General features: G+C 38.6%; 1 protein-coding gene across 2 annotated transcripts in view; it reads right to left on the bottom strand.

The window, feature by feature from the left end:
• Positions 1 to 23,197, bottom strand: part of nphp4 (nephronophthisis 4) — a 178,182-nt gene that overhangs the window by 72,490 nt on the left and 82,495 nt on the right. Inside the window, exons 8-11 of one of the 2 annotated variants that reach the window (XM_046056486.1) lie at positions 22,007 to 22,144; positions 12,386 to 12,543; positions 10,149 to 10,340; positions 6,999 to 7,186 (exon numbers count right to left, since the gene is read on the bottom strand). In XM_046056486.1, coding sequence (XP_045912442.1) covers positions 6,999 to 7,186; positions 10,149 to 10,340; positions 12,386 to 12,543; positions 22,007 to 22,144 — 676 coding nt within the window. The remainder of the gene's footprint in view (positions 1 to 6,998; positions 7,187 to 10,148; positions 10,341 to 12,385; positions 12,544 to 22,006; positions 22,145 to 23,197) is intronic. The other variant, XM_046056485.1, reaches the window with a different exon arrangement.

The following is a 23,197-nucleotide window of genomic DNA, read 5'->3' as shown; positions in this document are numbered from 1 at the left end:
GTCCACGACGGATCGGTTTCGGGACCCATTTCATTCTCCATATACATGCCGCCACTTGGACATATTATCAGTAGTTTTAGCATTATTTTGAGGCTGATAACGTCCAGTTGTATTTTTCATTGAACTTTAATCAAAAGTGACTTACAATTGCTATACATGTCAGAGGTCCAACGCCTCTGGAGCAACCCAGGTCTCTCACACCAAAGGCACGTGTCTAATCCACTGCACCATCGCCACCCACAGAGCCTCATAAACTGTCTGTACTGAACAACTGTGCAAATCACTGTTTGCAGTTAAATGCAAATAAAAGTGAAGTCTGGATTATTGCTCCTGATAACCATCACTCAGCGATAAGGCAAAATCTTGCTACCTTATCCTCATCTTCTGAGTCTGGGCAGCATAATCGTGGTATCATTATTGAGCAATCCATGAGTTTTGAGCAAAACTTAGGTCTGTTGTGTCAAGAAATGAAATGGAGATGGAAAATCATGCTCTTATGTCATCACGTTTGGACTATTCTCACTTATTACTTCTTTTACCTAAAATCTCTGCATTGGCTTCCTGTAATTTTAGAATTAATTCTAAATCGGTGCTCAATGATAGAGCCCAACATGGCCAGGCTCCACAGAATTTCATGAACCCCCACCACCACCTACCCAGGGATTTCTAAGTGTACCTCGGACACGTTTTAAAACTCAGCGCTTTCCAGTCGGCAGCCCCCAAGCTTTGGAATAGTCTCCCAATAAACTTGAGGTCTTTGGACTCTGTGGACTTTTAAAAGCTAAAAACCCATCTGTTCAGGCAGGCATTTCTGTAACATGGTATTTTATGTTTTATGGTTTGTTCCCCTTTATATTTTATCTGGTGTTTAATCGTTGTTTTAATGATTTGTTTCTATTTGACTGTGAAGTACTTTGTGAGTGGTGTAAAAGATGCTATATAAATAAACTCTATATTATATTATATAATAAACTTGCATGCCATCCATGAGGTCTCTGGAAAGACCTTGCCTTCTGGCTGTATTTTGCTGTGTTTGGGGCAGACTCAGTATTTTGGAGCGGGCCTAGCCACCAAGGAATAGAATATGTTTTGAGACTGAGCTAACACACAAACCCAAAACACTTATTTATAGTGTATACATTGTAAGGTAGCTATAGCTAACTATTCAGTTGGTACATTGTTTGTGGTAAAAGGCAAAAACTGGCGTTATAATCAGGAGGCAAACAGCTGCGTGGACCCTGGCCATATAAGAATACACAGGATTATTCACATGCCTGGCAAACTATTGCTAAAAATAATAGTTATATATAACACACATTGATCTGTTGTTACCATTAGCTACTCAGAACTTGTGTGTCCCACTGTTGCCTTTCAAATAAAATTCTCTTGTGGCTTCAAAAACAAATTATTACAAAGGAAGCAATTTGCATTTTCCTTTGCTCTCTGGTGAATTCTTTTAATTGTTACTACCTACAGTTTAACCATTTTAACTGCTTGCAGATAATTGTAAAAATTTACACCTATTGCCTAAGAGAAATCAGTCATTGAGAGAGAACACTTTAATCGCTGTGTGAGCAAACTTTCATGAGGTAAACAGCAGGATGCCCAACTGCATCTGAATCCCTTCTCAGTCTTTGAGTGTATAGTGCCACAGTGGGAAAAAAGAGATTTAGGGAATGAAGGAGCTGATTGTCTTCTGGTCAATGTATCATGAAATGACTAGGAGACTGTTTTTGGTGGGGAAAAATTATGGAAGTTGGAAATGCATGAATCAATAGAGGCTGGATGTCACAGTAGTTGAAGTGAAACGTACACCCATCAAAATAAATGTCAGAGATCCTACAGTATGTGGTTGAAGCTCAATGGGTTGGACGAGGCTCTCCAATCATTTTCACAGAAGGAGTGGAGCACACCACAGAGGAAAACACTGCTTGGGGAAAAAAAAGAACAATCTGCACAGCAGCAGACAGTAAGATGCGGCTGCATAGGTGGGTTCACAACTCGCGTACATTCTGTTTCACACACATAGTAGGGACACTCGCAGTCAGTCACAGTTGTGAGAAAAGGTCAGTTTAATGACATCATAAAATAAATGGTGCGCAATATTAATGTTTTTTCATTTGAAGGTCCAAGGTAACTTATATTAAATAGTTATCAACAGCAATTTACAACAGTTTGAGAATGTTTTACACCCCAGCAGACAGCAAACTTAAACATCAACGTACTGTATGTCAAAGCAGCCACAGCAACTACACTGTCAACATCACGGAACAAATGAGGGAGAGACAGCGCCTGGACGACAGACAGATGTGACCCATGACCAGTTCATTGTGGTTTATAATAATACAGCGCAGCTAGGATACAGAAGTTTCATAGAGGAGACGAGTGTATAGACTCTAGTCTGCAGTGTAGTTCATATACTTCACTGATCATGTCAAAACATGAGCTCTCTCTCTGCTGCAAGTCTGCATCACACTTTTTAAAAATGACGCGCCATTCATCCGCCATTTAAATAGTTGCAGACGCACCTGGCTTTTAAAGGGAATAGGAGATGACACTACGATTGGTTTGATACATGTTGCTCCCAAAAAACACCTACTTTTATATATATATATATATATATATATAGCCTAAATACAATACCTTTGTGCATTAGGCCTTACTTTGCATGCAAATTATGTGCCATTTAAATATAAAAAGTGGAGTTGGACACTCGCAAAATACACTTGCACCATGCACTTTAGACCATGCAACAGATTGTATAAAAAGGGCCCACAGACTCTCTCTGGACGTTTATGCATGCCATGATACTTTCCCATGTGCCTTATTGCATTACATGTTGGGGGCAGGCTAGTGAAACAGCCATAAGGGCTCTTGAGTTGTTATACAAACAAACTCTAAAAACTCTGGACAAAAAGCCATTGCATTTTCATCACTGTGGGGTACAGAAAAATTAGATTGTTACTGAGCTTTGAGAATTTTAGATTAAGTAAAATCCCCTTTTCAGTCCCTTTTCCTCAACAAAATAAATATCTTAATAGAGAAATTAAGTGCTAATTTGTTCGTGATTCAAATGAATTAAATCAAACATTTATTGAGCATTTGTTATATTGAGGAAAATTATATTCACAATGTGACACTGTGTAACTCTCTCAGTAAATTCTATTAAATCCTCAAGAATATCCTCTATATGAAAGTGTAACATACCATTTCATGCCTCACTGCATTTGGGCAATCGGTCTTTTCTGTAAAAGCCACAAATCAGTGGAATACCCTGCCTGATGATGTAAAGGGCTGCAGCTCTATCAACACCTTCAAAACAAAAAAGGTCTGTTAAAAGCTGCTCAGCTCTGTATTCACTGACCTTGAAATCTATCTTATGGCCTTCATGACATGCTTTTATTTCACAAGCATATGTTGGTACTGTGGTTAGCACTGTTGCCTCACAGCAAGAAGGTCGTGGGTTCAAAACCCAGTTGCCCCGGCCTTTCTGTGTGGAGTTTGCATCTTCTGCGTGGGTTCTCTCCACCATCCAATATGTGACCCTAAATTGTCCTTAGGTGTGAGTGTGACGGGTTGTTTTGACTGGCGACCTGTCCAGGATGTACCCCGTCTTTCGCCTGATGTCAGCTGGGATAGGCTCCAGCCCCCTGCGACCCTGTACGCAGGATAAGCAGTTGACGATGGATGGATGGACGGACATTGTGTAGCTGTGAGTTCCGTTTGGTATAACTTTGTATAATGTTATTGTGCCGTCTCTTTGATTTGACATGTAAAGGGAATGCTGGTGTGAATTAGCTTAAAGCTATAATCTGTTACGCTGCAATAAAAGGTGAAATTTATGTTTTAAACTGTACATGTTCCTGTACCTGTAGTAGTTCCCGCTACAGTAGGTGTCTCCAGGACCACATTTTGCCAAAAACAAAATCAGCCACATACTGGTAACAAACAAAACAAAACATGACTGCTTATTTTATATTTTCTCAAGGCCACACTGAATAAAAAACAGCTCATCTCAACAACGAAGCATGGAGGGAGTAGCAGATAGTTCTGCCTCAGGGTAGGAAGACTCACAAAACACTGAAAAAAATCAATCAACTCAATACTATACACTCTACAGAAGAATATAACTTCGCCTGTTTTGGGGTCATACACATTCATTCATGACCCTGAGCAAAGTCATGAAACAAAAAGAGCTTAAATATTGATAATTTTGAGTGTTTAATGGCTAAATCCTGACCTTAAATCGATTGAAGTACAGTGAGTAAAGCTATTCATACACACAATTCCATAATCTTAAATATTGATGGAGGAATGGTCACTTTACCAGCGATTCCCCTAGGATGTTTTTCAGGGGGGCGGCAGACCCTCGAAACTAAGTGTTGTAACGCCACCAAGTATTCGTAACACGAATATGTGGTATGCTACATTCACATATTGGATAACCAGACTATGGAAAGGGTCCTATGAAATCGGTAAAACCTTTTTTTTTTTTGCCAGATTCTGTTTGATTTTTTCCAAAATTTCATGTTTTCTGTTTAATTTTTTGGAATTCTGTGTTTAACAATTGAAGAACATTTTGTCATTAGAAAGAGTGGAATTTCTCCTAGAAAATATTACAAATTAAATTAATATCAATGAATATGACATCTCATGCAAATATGCACATAGAAATATTCAAATGTATATGCATTTGTGGGGACAATTCATAATAAATGTATTACAACAGTGAGTTATTAAAATACTATAATACTTTTTAATAGGGGACAATTTACAACGAATGTATTGCTGCAGCACATGTATTGTTCATTGTTACCTGTCAAATAGGTTATTACTTGACAGCCTCCATATGCTGCTTTTTTCTTGACAAAACTTATATATGATGTAAGAATGATAGGGGAAACACTGCTTTGCTGTTGTGAAGTTCTATATTGTAAAAGCAAAGTTGTAATGTTTATTGTGTTAGAAACCAATTGCTTGTTTAACCACCCCAAAAAAAAAACTTTAATGATTATATGTGACATGCTAAAAGGTGATAGTAGCACATGTAGAAAAAAGTCATAAAGTCAGTAAAATTACAGTAGTGCCAGTTATACAGCAATATCTATCTTCTATCTATCTCTAAGTTTGCTAATATTAGCTAACAAAAAACAGGTATCTGTGGCTGTCGCAGGCCAGTAATAAGCACGGCAAATCACTGCATTCGGCTACTACTTTGCGTGTGGAAATGTGTTTTTGGGGAGTGGCTTTGGAGGGAGGCCTGATGGGAGGAGCTGGATTTTTGGGGTTGAATACTTTCAAAATCTAGCTGTTGCTTGCTAGTTCTCCAACGCTGCCTACCCAAGCTTTAAAAACTTTGTCTCACTTTAAATAATGTCAAAATCACCTCTGTAATGTCTTTAATAACAAGACATTTTATCTAAGTAGTTGTTTAAACAAACTAAAGTATTGTCCTGGATATTTTGTCGGTTGTCATTTCTGCTTTAGCAAGTAACTGAATAGAAATGAGAATCAATACAAAGTTAACTTTCAGTTTTCATTAATATTATTATCATCATGTTAGTATTGTATACTCTGATTATACAACATTTATTGAAACATTCGTAACATAAAACAAAATTACCATCTCTTCAGTAAAATCATATATAGAGAATCTCCAAATGTTTCTGTCTAATTGTTCAGCCGGTGTTAGTAATTTGATCTATTTTATTGATTGTCATTTTTTGTTGATAATTTCCCAGTGTTCACAAACCTTTCTCATATCTTATTGTAATGACATTACAAAAAAGCAGACCTAAGAGCAGAATTTTGCCTGAATCCACTCAGTGTAGTCTTTTAGTTGCAATTTCATGTCTAACTATAATAGGGTAGCTCTTATTTGTACATAAACAGTATACATGTTTTGGTAGTTCAGCAAGTAAAGTTGAAAAAGAGAGATGAGTCAGATTTTGACAGCTAATGAAGGAATAGAAATGGTAAACAAATGCACTGTTAAATGATAACGTAGCACTTACTGTAATCCATCAACTAAGGAAAAAGAAGCTAAAAGAAGCTTCAGTAGTTCTGCATTTATGAGTAAATAGGTGGAAAGGCTCCCAGTCTTAGAATATATAGAAGGATTTGTCTGAATGTAGGAGGGCTTTGTGGAAGAGCCCACTAGATGATATAGACTAAGAGAGACGCAGAGACAGACAAAGAAATATTGACGGAGTTAGACTGGAGTGTACGTCTGGGGAATGGAGAATGTGGGTAGGCGTAGGAACGAGGAGGGGGGGATTGTTTGTTTGTTGAATATCACGCCCTGTCAGAAGCTGTAATATCTCTTCCATTTCATTAGTCGCTACATGAATAGACTCGACATCAATCAGCTCCCGCTCCGCTGATTGAAAGAGAAGTGCCTCAGCATCAGAGAACATCATGGAGCATCATGTAACGAGCTTGCAGTTTGTAGGCACTGGTTGGACAATGTTAACCCGGAAAGCAGTAAAATAAATCACAGCCCGGCTTATATCCACAATTTTTAACAGATATGTGACTAGCATTGTTTGTAATGAATGGCAGAGTGTGGGCATTTCCCAAAACAATACAATGTTGTATTTAGATGAATGCATTTCCCCACTTTCCGACATGGAAATGAATGCGCCATACAGCACAAACTTGTCAGTTCAGGTTCTCAACTGTATAACCGTGCACTGATAACATAACTCGACATGTTGTTCACTGTGATAGATTATGTATCACAAACAAGTTTCATACCATGCTAATATGAATGGAAGCCAATCGCTGTAGGGAGGATAATTTAAAAAAAAAATAAATCTTAAAATATGCTCACAGTGCATCCAAACTGTTGGGACTAGAGTACAAAAAAGCCGTGAGAGAGCATAGTTTCATTCACCTTAAATATTTACAGTGGAGGTGCACCGGGCCAATAGAAGGCATGACTCTCCATATCGGTGAGGAAGCAAACAGTACTATTTTTTGCAGCTGCGGATATTTACCAGAGTTGACAGTGCCGTCTTTGTTGATGGAGGCCAAGACACAGGGAAGTGGATCGCTAGCTTTCTGTTGAACCTTGTCACTGGTCAGCAGTTTGAGCTGCTGCGATGTGACTGGTGGAAAGCGATAGAACTGGAAGGTGAAGTAGATGTTGTCAGGCCAATCCGGGCCGACACCCGCTGTTGGTATCCTGTCAAAAGACAGAGGTCGATGATTATTCCAAACACAACGAATGCTCATAGTGCAATATTTCGAAGTAATATGGCAATGATGCATGTAAATAAAGTTATTGATTTACTACCCTGAATATAATCAATTAAACACCAACTGTGATATTTTTTATTACGCCATCTATGTGGGGAGCAGAGTGGTAAGCATCTTTGAAAATTTATTTTAAAATGTCATTAAAAATCACATTTTAGCCAATGATTTACCTCAGACAATTACAGGAAAGAAAGTAAAATATTTATATCTTGCACGTCCTACCAGAGCCGGTAATTCAGCTTTTACGGCTACTTAAAAGTGAAAACCCAATAACCAAAATGAGGATTAGAATTTAAGGGGGTAAATAACACCTTAAAAGTGGCTATAAATTGGATTACTGATGGAGTAGCCAGAAATTCAGCGCTACACCTTTGATTCAAAATAAGTGGGAAGCTTGACTCTTTCTTAAAAACTAAAGGCAGCATGAAAACTCGTTATTATATTTGTGGAAGACAGGAAATCTTGTCTGCTTATGTCAAAAAAAGTGTACAAATATGGGTGTATTCTCTTAAAACAAAAGCAATAATTGCATGTCTTTTTTGTTTACTAGGACTCTTATGGGGGGAAAAAGTCTTTGTGACTAAGAGAGCCTCCTGGTGTTGTGTATTCCTTTTCACACAAACACCACCCTCTGAGTGTGATTTCACACACACGTATACAGAGCTAAACACATACTTCAAACTGCTGATGGCCCACAAAAAGTCCCGGTGAGCCTGCAAGCACTTGATTTAGCACAGAACAAATTAAAAAATGAGTGAGTTTCAGGATGAGCTTTTTTCTTTTTTTTTTGTTCGTTTCCGTCTGATGAACAGATTAGCAATCAGTCATTGGGCATTCAATAATGAGGAAAAAAGGAAATGCATTGGAAAACAAGCAGGGAGTGCCGGGAGGCCCCCCCCCACGACCACGGACAGGCCGTCAGAGCCGGAGATTTCAAAGTGTGCATCTAATAAGAGCAGTGTGCGACCTCCAAGTCAATCACCCGCTCTGATATTCCACTGTTAACGATGTTGCTGTGCTCCATCTTCAAGAGGAGCTGGCATTAATATTCATTCTGTAAACAGACAATATTGATAATTATGGTGCCAGGGTGACAGGTAGAAATTAAGCTGCCTATACATGTTTTTCAGATTGCACTTCAGATTGTCCTTGAAAAAAAGAAAGAAGAATCAAAGAGGCTTCCATAGATTCACAACACTCAAATTAAAGTAAAAATCCATGCTTTCTGATATTAATATATCTACTATGACTCACTGTCTTCAACTGATAATATCATAGAGTTTCAACTCACCCAGAGGCTTTAAATCTTTGTTGTAATTTTACAACATAACTAGGCACTAATACCAAACTTCCTTCCAACACGCCAGCAGAAAGGAAGTGATTTAATTGCCAGCCTCTATGAAATCAACAGGATAGTGATGCTGGGGGTAGGAAACATGTCCAACAAATCTCTCTGCTTAATCTATTTGGGGGGAAAATGGATGTCTTGTTTATGATGTGTGCATGCACAGCTCCATTAGTATGGCAGATCAAAGTGGAAGTCAGTCTGTGAACTGTGATAGAAGTTTACATCAGACTGTTTAAGTAATGATTTTACAGTTTGCACCACAAGGTTTCTCTAAATAAGTTTGAACCAGAATTATCCTGTAAGAGGATTAAACTGATAAAGATGTCACATTACTGGTCACCCGTTCAACTAACTAGGTCAGTTCAGTTTAATCTGGCAGCAAAGCTAATTTGATTAAATTAATAGATTTACATATATTTGATTTTAGAGGCTGCAACATTCACTGCCATCAAATGAAAAAGAAAAACCTGACATTTTCTAAGCTAAAAATCCATAAATTATTTAACAATAAAACTTAAAAATAATCAGATAGCATCAGCCCCAATCAAGTACCACATATTTCCTCCTCTCTGCTGCGCTTAAGGATGGCTGGTAGTCAAATTTCACTTGTGTCATCCCATACCATCATGTGATTTAATGACCTCTGAAGCATACTGAGGTGAATGTGCATGAAGTTACCACACAGGAAAAGACTATTTTGGTCTACATATATTAATCCTAATTAAAAACAAAGAAGGTCTGCTTATTCACATTATTCATTGAGAACAGCGTTATCCATCTCATGTCTTTTAAAAGTAAGAAATTACACAGCATTGGGATTGGTACACAGGTAGCATGACGGTGAGTCCATGATGAATAAGACAGATATGAGTTGGGCTGTTGACAATGCTGATGACAAGATAGAAGGACGCAAAGAGTGTTGTGTTTTGTACTCATCCTTCAACAGCCCCCCTTCACTGTCAACCCCTGACAGAGGGGATGCTGGCTCCGGGGTTTTTGTGATTAGCTGCTGACAGAGGTGCTATTCAGCCCGTGCTGACGGGAAATGTGTTTATGTGTTTTTGCTGCAATTGTGAGCGTATGTCTCCAAGCTGTGTACGGGTATGTACTTGACGTGTGTGTAGAGGATGACTGGCAGGACTTTCTGCCTGCATGGTTTAAGTGCATTGGAGTTTTGGCTGCAATTCAATACAAAAAAAGACAAACCTCAAGCGGGGCATTGTCCTTGGCCTTCAACCAAATTGCATAAAGGATGTATCTATTCTTGTAGACAGTTAAATGGTCACTGGCTCAGTGTACAGTAAGATGTGAGTAAAGTGCTGTCAAATCAATGACTGCAACGCCAACAATTCTGAAATTTCTGGAAACACTAATTTTTATATTTACAGTAATATGGAAGGAGAATATAATCACACGTAATCTATTATAACATACAAACTTATACTGATCTTACTACTAATCTGACATTGTGTAGTACATGAGCTGCTGCTATCAGTCAATAGCAATGCAGCAACCTGTAACTCAGCACTGCTGGCCTCACCTGGTAAACGCCAGAAACTGGAACACCAGCAGGTTACTCTGTAGAAGGTCAGTCTCTTCACGCTGGGGGTCAAAGGGCACAGGCTCTGTGGGGTCCAGGACTTCTGCCACCTGCCCATTGCAGTCCACGATGTCTGGGAAGCCAGCAGAATAGAGGTGGGCCAATGAGCTCCTGGAGCTGACTGAGCAGGACCTAGAGGGGAAGGGTTAAATTAGAGAATTATGAGGACATCAATCATTTGCCAAGCTGAAAAGATTTCAGTGAATGCTGTTCCTGATGTTTCACGAGCAGCAGGAGGTAATGTGCTAAAGTCCATGATGCATTGGTCTTACTTGGGTGATTTGTGGTTGTAAATGAGGCAGAAACAACGTTTGGCTCTGAGTGGAAAACGCTGCGGTTTTATCAGTTTATCTTGGATTAGTTCCCCTTCAGACTGAAGCTTGTTTATCTTTTGGGAGATAACTTTGCTCACTTCATCGTGTTAAACTGAACCTGAATTTCAATATTAAGCAAACAAAGCAAAAATGCACTGGAACAATGATTACACAGCATGAGGATGTCAGCAATATCCGTCAAGTGGCGACACCATGAGAACGCTTACAGGGGGGGGAGAACAGGCGCCAAAAGCACTCCCTCAGGATTTTCAGGCATAATTGGCAGTTATCTCTAATCATAGTGGCCACCTGTTTTTCCGCTACTATGGTAACATTCATAACTTATACTTTCAGTGCTGACACCAAACGCTCTGGGTATGATAAACACACTGCACAGATGGCTGGCTAAGGTGCAAGCACAGGAAAATGAACGATAATATTTGGACTTATCATAACATTAATGTTGCCTATGTCGAGTTGGTAAACAGTTGAGCCAACACCGTAATATGTGTGTGAAAGGATGAGGCCTTGATCAAACTAATTAAGGCAACAACAGTGAAGAAGATAGTTGATTGGGTTTTCCTCAGCGGCTGTGTCAATTTCATGCTTTCCCTCTCTTCCCCATCCCTCAAAGCTTTATCTTAATTTAGCCCTTGTGGATTAATATTCAAGCCATCATTTTTATTTCAAAAGGGCCTCAATCAGATATGCACAGCAACTTCAATTAAACTTCTTAAGACTTCATTGTTCTTCTCAAAGAAGTGGGTCATTCCACAGCGAAAACAGACAAAAAGATGTTTTGGCTCCGAGTGAAGAGGCAGAGATGTTTCAGCCCACTGAACTGAACAGCGTCGTGTCTGGATCCAAACTCTGGAATTGGGAAACTGTTTCGATGCCAGCTTCTTATTTACAGACTCTCTGTACTAATGGTAAGTCTTGTTCCTGAGCTCCTGTGCCCATTATTTGCAAGGTGTACTTTATCATCTGGTATCCCACCTCTGCATTACCGCTGCCATTATAATATCCTCTCCAAACTCTCTCACTATTATTAGCAGCAAAGTAAACAGTGAGCTTATTTCATTGCATTCTGTAACGCTAAAATCAACATAAAAACCTCTCTCTTACAGCTGGATTTAATAAGACATTTTCACACCAAGAACAATGCTGAGAGGGATGTAAAGGCAAACAGTCTACTTACTGACAACACTGCTATACTATCCAGTGAACACATGCCACCAATTAGTGAGCCAATCAATATCCCTCTGTAGATACAAAGACAGTGAACTAATGAATGACCGTATTAGTGTTCACACTGGGATTCTGGTCCAGATAAAACAGTAGCATGTTAAAAAGATGCTTAAAGTGGAGAGGTTAGCCACACCAGAAACTGTAGTGAAAATACACACAGAAAATACAACTAGGAGAAAAGTAAATAATGTGTAAGAAACTCGAGCTCCATATGTATTAATCTAGGAGAGCCAGGTGGCCAAATCGGACTAGTTTCATATATCTGGAATACGCTAGAACAATGAATCTACAAACAATCCTTTTTACAATGAATGAACAAACAAATAAAAAAAAAAACAAACTCATCACTTCTTAATTTGGCCATTTGACTTTCAACTTCAAAGTCTTTCATGCAACTATAATTGAATGTTTAAAACTCCTAACTCTCAGCATGACATTTTCTGGTCTCAGACACCTCAAGATGCTTGGATTTTCAAACGGCGTTTTAACTTGATCATATTTTGTACATTGCAGCTTCCACCAAATCTGTCATGGAGTTTATTTTACAGAGAAAGAACCTTTTGACTTTCTAAAATAGATGATTGTTCACGGCTGAAGCAGACAACAGACACTCACCTTGGCACATTCATGCCCAGGGTGATGACAGGGGCATGGACAGGAGTGAAGGGCAGCTCCTGAAGTTGATCTCCTTCCTCCTGAGCTGAAGGTGACGCATCCCCTCCCCGCTGAAGGTCCACTTCCAGATGGGCGATGTTGCTGACACCTGTGTAGGCCTAGACATAAGTGAAATAATACTGTTACAGGAATAGATCAGCCAGTACCTGATAAATAAAGAGATAATTTGAAAACTGCTAAAAGAATACTATTTTAAACAATGCTTAGTTTGGAAGGTTTGTAGTAGGGCTGGACAATAACGGCTATTTCGTTTTTCTAATCCTATTATTAGGATAGGCTCAGCTTCCAGACTGGAGTCTGAAACACAGGGAGATGTTGCCAGCACTAACCGCCTTCACTTTCCAGCAGTTGGGGAAACAGACTTTTAATAACGGACACACTGTGAGCTACACTGCGCATTGATCAATATTAATGATCAAGTGAAATTTTAGTAGTGACGGCCATTCATTCACCAGCGACAATCTGTTATCTGCACTTCCCAGATAGCCCAGTCCATCAACATACAAACCAAAATTTAACGACCCATATTTTCCTCTCAGTGGCCTACTCAATATTGTACTATCATCATAGAAATTATCTTGAAATGAGTCAGTGTTTAAAGTGGCAGGAAGCAACTTTTCAGGATTATAATTTACTTGGAACTAACAACCTTAAACTGTCATGTTTGGCAGCCAAAGATAAGCAGGTTGACATGTTAATCTTGGAAACTGGACATATGAGACAGAAGGTGTGACTTTGTATTAGCAATCACTCCCTAAAACCTGCCTTGCAATAATAAAATCATTACTTACTTAGTTTGAATTTTGAGATTTCCTCCTGGATGTAACTCTCTGTATGTGTCTTTTGTGTTTTAGTACAACTGTGATACTACACTGGATTTTATCTGGTTTTGTGTCCCTTGTTTTCTGCAGAGACCTCTATGACACACCTGTTTGTTCAAAATGATCTATAAGTAAACTTGATATAAACACAATACATCTGCAAGAAAGTGGAGTGATTTGCCGCTGCTATTTCTCAAGCAATCGAAGGAGAAGAATATCTGGGATAGACTGTAAAGAAATGACTCAGCTCTGACAGTATAACTTTAGAAACAAAGAATTTAAGATATGCAAGTCTCTACACTGGATTACTTAATTCTACTTAACACCCATTTCAGCCTTTTAAATACACCTCTGGCTCCTACAAAAATGCAAATTACAGTGTTAAACTGCTCATTTGATTCTGTATTGTTGGTTAGCAAATAATGAAAAGATACCAACAGTATTTTAGTCCATCTCTCAGTACTTTTTTATTCCCTTACCATGTCTTTGGCCCAAGCATATTAGCTCCTAGTAAAGAATCAAATCTTTAAGTAGGATCACCCGGTCATACCCGGTTTAATTTATAAAAAAGCTTCAGTTATTTCCAAAAATAGCAGGACGCTGTAGTTTTTAGTAAATGTTACTCAACAGGAGATTAACAGGAGTAAATAAGTAAAAATGTTGGGCACTATTTTCAGCTGTGGATTAATACACGTTGCATGCACTAGTGAGTATTCATGGCAGTAGGTATGTGGGATTGACTCAAAATAAACTACAGTACCTATGTGTCATTCATTAATGTGTTTTAGTAGTTTAATAGTACATGTTCTTGAGATCATAGTTAGTGATGGTGTTGTACTGGACTGCATTATAGTGAAATGTGTTTCAACAATGATGGAAAGTAGCTAAGTACATTTACCCAAGTGCTGTACTTAAAGCGCCCGTTCAGTGTATTTTGACATTTCTACGATTATTCATATTTTTCTGAGTCATTTCCTTATAATGTTGATCACCAAATATTTTTTGCCAAATGGCTTAAAGTTGCAAAAATTGCTTAAGTTAAAACGGGGTTGTGACATATGACTAGTAATTCCATAAGTCATACGTCATTCTCCAAGCTTGCACAGGCGCACTGTCATGCCTCCTTAGAAAACTGTCACGCCGTCACGCCTCGTTAAGTCAAAGCATCAAACCGATAAACATCGTTGTGAGCTAGCTAATCAGCTCTGTGTCTGATTGTTGGTTTGTCTTTCTAGTTTAGTGAGCTAAGTTAACTAAGTTGTAGTTAGCCAGGTGTAGTTAGCTAGCATAGTTATTGCAAAAAGTTAGCTAACAGAGGGTCCTCATTTTATTTTTTAGTTTCCTCCTCTTGGTTTAGTGTGCTGGTATATATTATATACAGTCTGCAACATGCATTTTACTGACGGCCGTTTCATCAGAAGTCTTTACATACAGTTCAACAGAGTAATAGACCAGTCAGTTTTTGGTTGTCATGGTGATGTATTACGTTCGACTATAACCACACCCCCATTCTCTGTTAAAGAAGAAGAAGGTTAACCAAAAACGGCAGTTAAAACTGGGTGGAGGGGGCTTTAAGTACAATTTTGAGGTACTTGTACTTTACTTTCTATTTTACTACTTGGAGGCAAATATACTTTTTACTCATTTACTACTTTTATTACTGGTTTTACTGGCATTAACTTTACAAATTCAAATTAATAATGCAAAATATAATGCATAAAATTTGATGCATTAATTAAAATATAATATTCAACCAAGAAGTATATGAAGAAATAAATACAGAATGTATATAAACAAGTTAAAATAAGCCCTAGCTTTACCAGCTTTAGCATTAAAGTGAAGTAAACATTAATCAAAATATAATTAAAATAAATATAATACAATTTTATTTCAAAATGGGTCATTTTTCAAAATGTTGGCATTAATACCTATTTTTATTTTGTTATTTCTTTACTGTGGTATTGCTACTTTTTACTTAAGATCTGCTTACTAGTTTTTTTATTTTCTTACGATCACGGTCATGGGCAAAACATCTGAAACACTTAGATAATGCCGTTTAGTTCAACACCACTGCAAACTACAACCTCAATAATAAACATATATTTACATGAATAACTCTTAGACAGTGTGAAACTGAACATTATTTTTGTAAACTTCTTTTTTTTGTTGCGTGAAGATGATGTATTTTTATGGAATGTAAGTGCCCCGCACAACCGTGGTAACTTTTAATTCAACCAAAGTGCCATAGACAGTCAATTTATCATTTTAACTTAGGTAAAAGCAAATATCACTGAATAAACAACACCATCCAAGTGATGATTTGATTGCCAAAAATGTATTGTTTACGTTAAGACGTTGAGGTAGTCTTGCATCTCATCAGTTACTGACATTCTTCTATGTCCTTTCTTGTTATCCATTTTTGCTTCTTTCTACTTCACAATATCAGCTATTTAGGAAAATAAAACTGTTAATGCCTGTGGATCAACTCAACATTTCAACATTTTTTGTGGCAAACATTAATCCCCTTTTCATTGTCATTGACACACACACAGCTGGAGGGGTATTATCACAGATAATTAGCTAAGAAGTGCTAATGGTGTCATTTTCCAGTCGAGTGTTTTATACTCTTTGATACATGCGCATAGTTCAGTTGGCCTATCAGAGGAAATACATGGCTGTGCATCAAACATATAACCTAATAACCTCAACCAAAGTCACACTGCAATGTACCCATCCATGTTCCTCCACTAATCAAACAGCCTATTATATAATAACCTTAGAGCGTCCCAAGGCATGGTGTAATAGCTTTATACTTTATCTGCCATTGCACCTACATTGTGTGGTGACATACAAACTGCTTTTTATAGGCAGGTAGGGCTGTGCAATATGACGATATCTATTTTTTGACGACAGAAAAACGTCTCGTTTACAATTATGCTCTATCGTTTATTTCATTGTGTTGCAAATCTCACACTTTACAGTAATATTTCGTTGCGGGAACTGCTGTGTTGGTGTGTCATTGTTCACTCTATCATGGTATTTGTCATGGTGTTGGATTTCTCCAGAATAGCTTACCCCAACTTTATAATGGAGAGAAATATTTTGAGTCACAGTTCAGTTCAAATCAATTGCTTTATTGGCATGATTGTATAACAGCAATACTGCCAAAGCTATAAATAAATTACATAAGAACAATTAATTTCATACATTTCATTAAATAAGTTGGAAAAAACGGTTTTAACATTGACAGTGTTGTTCAGTTTCATAACAGAGCATTGTACAGTATCAGCTAAGTATGAAACGAGCAGCCACAATAAAGCAATTGAATTTAAGAGAACATTTTTACAGTGTCAGGCTGCGACTCTTTAAGCGATTTTATGTAACTAATTAAAGAGATAAATACCAAATTTGTTCGTTTACAGGTGAAAACTTGAATTCATAGGCAATAAAACACATCCATCCTTAAAGTTTCAGTGTGTAATATTGACAGAAATGCAAAATAAGATCCATAACCATGTTTTCTGCGGTGTATAAAGACCTTACATATTAAACCGTTAAGTTTTTATTACCTTAGAATGAGCCATTTGTATCTGCTTAACCGCGTTGCCCCCCTTCCATGGACATCGCCACGTTGTGTCGTCATTTTTCTACAGTAGCTGAAAACGGAGAAACAGCGCTACAGAGTGTGTTTCATCACTACGTTCTTCTTGTTCTACTTCTGGTAGAATTCAGGCAGTGCAGACACTCATCACTATGTTGAATACGTACGTTAGAAGAAGAAGTAGTAATAATATACTGCAGGGGTCGGAAAATAAGTTTTGCATCAGAACAATTTTTTCAACCAATAGATCGTGGGTGAGAATTTAAAAGACAATATCGACCTACATCAACATGGTGTTTGGTTAGGTCAGTTGGTAAGGTGTAGGACTCACACCCCGAGGGTTGTGAGTGTGAGCCCGACTTCTTTTTTCTCTCTTCAACAAATGGATATTATAGCAATTGTTTCTCACATTACAGCATGTGCTGCAGTGTGTTTCAGTGTTTGATCCGTATCCATCAACCTACAGACGCTTTTTCATTCCCCCAGTATTTCCAGGCAGAGGACATTTAGGGGAATGACGTTTTCTAACGCCACTTTCCGAGGTGCGTCAAGCAGGCAACAGACTCTTTTAATGTCGTTCAGAATTTTTCAAAGTAAAAGCTCAGTTCAACTCCAACTAAAGCATTACAGTAAACAAGCTTCTAGAACTTGTATTTTGCAGGTAAAACCTCTAAAGAGGAAGTGATTATGTGAGTAACAGTTGCTTTCATGACTGAGATCTGTGTCAGCACCGCTATCAAAGTATTTATTCATTTATATTTTTTGCCACTATTAAAGCACCATAATGTGACCACGGGTCAGATATTATTGCAGGCGGGAGGTTTTGGCGAGGATCCTTAATCACGGAGAGAATGAATGTGTTTCAGTGTGTCAAAGAAACCTAATTTCTTGAAAGGCCACTCTCTGCTGTCTCAGAAGAGACACCTTTTGTGCTGTTTCAGCCATTGCAGCTGACCTACACTCTTAGGTTAGGGGACAGTGGTAGAATGGAATGTTGGTTGCAATTCACAACCCTCACCACTAGATGCAACTAAATCTTACACACTGAACCTTTAATTAAATACACTAAGGAGTTTGGAGCCACAGCATTAATTGGTCTGGTATGTAGCTTTTGGTAAATAAATGTTAGAAAATTTTATTATTACATTTTTAAGTGACATTACTGAGTAAGTTTAGTACAGTTTACATCTGATGACAGATGTGTTGCCAGATAGGAATAGTTAAATTAGGTATCTAAATAGAATGAAGATGAACAATCTCTAGGCATAAACAGCTACGTACACCAATCAGCCGTAACATTATGGCCACCTGCCTTTTGCAGGTGCCCCTTTTTCCGTCAAAACAGTCCGGACCTGTCGAGGCATGACAGCAACAGATCCTTTGTCCTTCCAAGTCCTGTAAGTTGCGAAGTGGGGCCTCCATGGATCGGATATGTTTGTCCAGCACATCCCATGGATGCTTGAATGGATTGAGATCTGGGGAATCTGGAGGCCAAGTAAACACCTTGAACTTTTTGTGTTCCTCAAATCATCTCTGAACCATTTTTGCTTTGTGGCAGGGCACATTATCCTGCAGAAAGGCCACAGTCATAAGGGGAATACTGTCACCATGAAAGGGTGTAAATGGGTGGGATGTAGGGCGGGACAATAAAACAATACCAATAATTATCGCAATATTAATTTTTTTCAATAATAATATAACAAATGTTCAATAAATATTCAATAAATGTTTGATTTTATTCACTTGAATCATACACGAATTAGGACTTCATTTTTTATTAAGATGGTTATTTTGTTGAGGAAAAAGGACTGAAAAAAGCTTTTACTTAATTTTACTCATGCATATGTGTTGAAAAAGTAATTGTTTTGAATGTTCTACCTCAGATTTGTGAAGTGTTCAACTGTTTGGCATCAAATGTTTGACATGTTCTGACCATAAAGACGAGTTTAAACCACAATTAACCGACAGGTTTCTTCAACTTTCCATCAGTAGCAGAAATCAGCCTTTAAACTCAAAAGAAATAAAGATTTGATAATTATCGTGATAATTATCGATATAGAAATATATGAAACTTTTTATCGTGATAACATTTTTGGCCATATCGTCCAGCCCCAGTGGGATGTGTCAAATATATCCACATGAATGGCAGAACAAAGCAGAACATTGCCCAAAGCATCACACTGCCTCCCCCAGCTTGCCTTCTCCCCATAGTTCATTCTGGTGCAATGTGTTCCTCGGGTAGGCGACGCGCATGCAACCGCACCCGGCCATTCATGTTCATCAGACCAGGCCACCTTCTTCCATTACTCCGTGGTCCAATTTCTGACGCTCACATGCCCATTACGCTTTCAGCAGTGGACAGGGGTCAGCATAGGCACCCTGACTGTTCTGTGTTTTCTGACACCTTTCTATCAGAACCAGCATTCACTTTTTCAGCTATATGACCTACAGTAGCTTGTCTGTTGGATCGAGCCACACGGGCCAGCCTCCGCTCCCCACGTGCATCCCGTCTCTGCTTCACAGTTTTAATAGGTACTGACCACAGCAGACCGGGAACAACCCACAAGAGCTGCAGTTTTGGAGATGCTTACCAGTCATCTAGTCATCACAATTTGGCCCTTGTCAAAATTGCTCAAATTCTTATGAATTTTTCCTGCTCTCTAACACATCAACTTTGAGGACAAATTGTTCACTTCCTGTCTAATATATCCCACCCACTGACAGGTGCCATGGTATAAAGATAATCAGTGTATATGTATATTTCACGCTATGGATTATTCCCACTAAATTAAAAAATCCCAAACCTGTTTCATTTCACTCGTACCTGTGTCATATTTTATGGTTCTCCAATGTAGTGATAATATATACGAAATAGACAAGTTTATGACAGTTCCAAAGCCTAGTCAGTCTTTCAAAACCACATTGAAATATTGAACATCTAATTATATTATTATCTCCACTAAGCCGGATCCACGGTTCCTGCATCATTCCTGCAATATGATTCATAGCTTAAACTATATGGATTTCAACCATGAAATATGGGAGAAACCCATTAAAGCTACTGCAGTCAAGTTAAAATATGAGCAATAAGTACTGAGGCGTATAAGCAGGTAGACTGGCCAGGACAGCTCTGAAACAGCCTCCCATTTACGGTGAAAACGAATGAAAATTAAGAATATACTGCAGTATAGAAAGGTGAATGAACGAATGAGTCAATGATTTACTGTGACACATAGAATGTTCAACATTATCTGTTGTAACTACTGGATTAACTTAAAAGTTACTGTAACTACAACTAGATTCCTACAAAGTCCCTGCAGACCTCTGGACTCCAGAATCCAAAGGGTGCCCAAATGTACAATACATCATGTCTGCAAAGGGACTCAAGCATACTTTCTGCTGACTTTCAGAAAGTCTACTGGCTAATGTGCGCTGGACTGTTATGGTAAAGAGGGAGCTAAGAATGAAGTTAAGCTCTCAATTTGCTAGGCCAGAACAATTCCAATTCCTATATCCTATGTGGCCTGGTAACTAACACTTTGGAATACCACATGATAAGTTGGAAAAAGTAGTGTACATATAGCTGGTGGAACTTGATGGATTACAAGGTCAGGATATGTGCATTTACCATATCCACAGTAAGGACTGATGTCTAAAGTCCTGTCTTGCATGCATTTTATCCTTGTCACATCTGAGCACTTTAGACACCCCACAAATTTGCCAGGTTAAGGGTAGACATTTAGATTTACCCAAATGAGTAATTGACATGTTATATGTTACTATTTCCCAAAGCTATTTGTTACATACACAGTTTAACCTACACTAACATCATTTCAGCAAAACTACTTTGAATGAGATGTGACATAAAGAAGGTCAACAGAGATGTACTGCTAAGACAGAAATGAGCAGAAACATTCCACAAATCCTGAACTGCTCAAACACTACCAAAATGTTGTTGTAGTGTTGATTTTTCTACATAGCAGATATAATTTAAGAATGTGCAAACTGATTTTGATAAGCAGAGAAAGCTTCAGGGTTAATCCCAGGATTATGATTCCTTCTCCATTCTGTGAGATTTTACCACTCTTTCTACCGTGCAGCGTGCTGATTCCTAAATATATGCATCTGTGGGTGAACATGGTCTAACTAATCAAAGACAAGGCAGCTTTCTTTGCCTGCAGATTCTCAGCAGCAAACACATGTGGGGGTAATAGGTAACCTGGCGTCATTTCAGGAAATTATTCATTAGAGTTATTAAAATCAGCACAGTATGGCTGACATCCTCGTTTCTGCGATCCCCTGGCTGAAATTTATTCAGATTGTTAGACGGTAGAGCTATTTGGATGTTTTCTCAGATATTATTTCCATTATCTACTACTACTACTGCTACTACTATTTCCATACTACTTCAATGGGATCTATGTGGTTTCAATCAGACAGAGCTGGAAACAGCATTTTTGCTAAGTTGAGTGGTATGGTGTGTTTTGGTGGTGTGGTGGTTCATAGAAAAGTCTAATAAATTATTTTTGCCACTAAATACTACTGCTGTGAGGCCATGAATTACATTTCAAAATGGTAGTTGATTCAGAAATGAGGCAGCTAAATGCGAAGGAAAAAAATAAAAGGGTAAATCATTATTAAACGTGGTCCTGGGCAAGGCTGATTAAAAATATTTTCACCAGGGGGCAAAACACAAGGTTGCGCAGGATACTGGATACCTTAAGAAAATTGGAAGTAGCCTTTGTAGAAAGATTTGAAAAGCCTACTCAAAGAATAATGTTTCTTTTGATTATAAAGATGAAAAGGAGTAGCTACAGCGCTTCCAGTAGCTCCAAAGAGAAACACTGTGTAGTGCTGTAGTTTAGTTTAGAGGTTGTGTGTGTGCGCATGTGTCTCTATGGGTATGGGGCTGGGAGCAGAGTGCTGTAAAGGTGAGTGTCTTTGAACTGTACTGAGTGACTGTCTGCATATCCTTGGGGATGTATAAAGGCTTACCATGTTGTGTATTTTAGTGTTGCTGTGTTTGAATGTGCACCTTGTTTGTAAATGCATCTATGACTCCCTTTTGCTTAATGCTTATTTATTTTCCTCAGAACGTGCGTGTGTGTGTGTGAGAGCGTACGGAGGTGGAAATCTTACGACATGTGACAGCTGGTGGGCCGATGCCAACGGGGAAGGATGGAGCAGAGAAGGAAACGGCTGTTGCCACGGCAACGCCGAGCTGGAGTGGCTGATGGTTGGGTAGCGTGAAGTAACTGCCAGCTGAGACAGTGAGAGCTGCAAAGAAACAAAGAGCTGCAAATGATTCGCTGTTATCATTATGGTTATGAAGAGCAGGGCTTAGAAATATACTTTACGCAAGAGAGACACACATGTTCCATCCCAGATGACAACAACAGACCATTACACTGCTTTGGCACTCATAAGCCCTTCTCACTCCACCCGCTTCTCCACCTAACATCATTCAACGATGTCAGCCCCCAGCAGGTCGAATTAAAAAACAAAACAAAAGTTTGTGTGCTCCCTTCTTGCTATCCCACTTTGACTGGAAACAAAATAGTTGCTGTTGGTCCTTACAGTTGTCTCAAGGGTTATGCAAGGATGGCAAACAGATATATCAATCACAGGAGCAATGGAAAGTTGTAGCCTCATAACCTTTACAGTTTATTCACACCAGTTTAGCTATAAAAATATAAGTTGAGTTTAGCTGATGTGGTTGCTATGGTAACGCCACGGCATTATTAGCGCATCTAAATTCACTTATGTGAATTGATACTGTTCTTTTCTATTTTTCTATTGGTTAATGTAATAAAATGTGAGTTTTCTGGTTACGTAATTGAATCTCATGTTCTAATTGTTCAATTTAATTTGTTATTTTTTGTTACGCTACCTAGAAGGAGAACTCAGCATATTAACACTTGCCCATTTTCTAGAATGTTAGTAATCTCCAATATTGACAGGATTTACACAGAATGAATTGGTTATTATTAGGGCTGACCCCCGATAGTCGAAAATTTGATGCTTCGATGGGCGGAGCCTGATTCGACTGTCAATCTCACAGTCGAAGCTTTGTAGTGAAACGAGGATCATATGGGGGTGCTCAACGTCTGATTTTACATAGAACTACCAGTTTTCTCCCAATAAGTTAATGTACAGCCTATTACAATATACATTTCAGTGGCAGTGCTGAAGAGACGGAGCCCCAGCTTCACTGGTGTTGTGCCGAGTTGTGCGCACCTCGCAGGACTTTCAGGTAATTTATCACCATTGATGAACCACTACTTGAAATAGACCCCCGAGGAACCGCGACGTGCATGCAGGAGGGAGAGA

The sequence above is a fragment of the Micropterus dolomieu genome, linkage group LG08 (assembly GCF_021292245.1).
Source record: "Micropterus dolomieu isolate WLL.071019.BEF.003 ecotype Adirondacks linkage group LG08, ASM2129224v1, whole genome shotgun sequence".
In the NCBI taxonomy this organism is placed as follows: Eukaryota; Metazoa; Chordata; class Actinopteri; order Centrarchiformes; family Centrarchidae; genus Micropterus; species Micropterus dolomieu.
This window is presented reverse-complemented; position numbering and strand designations above follow the sequence as displayed.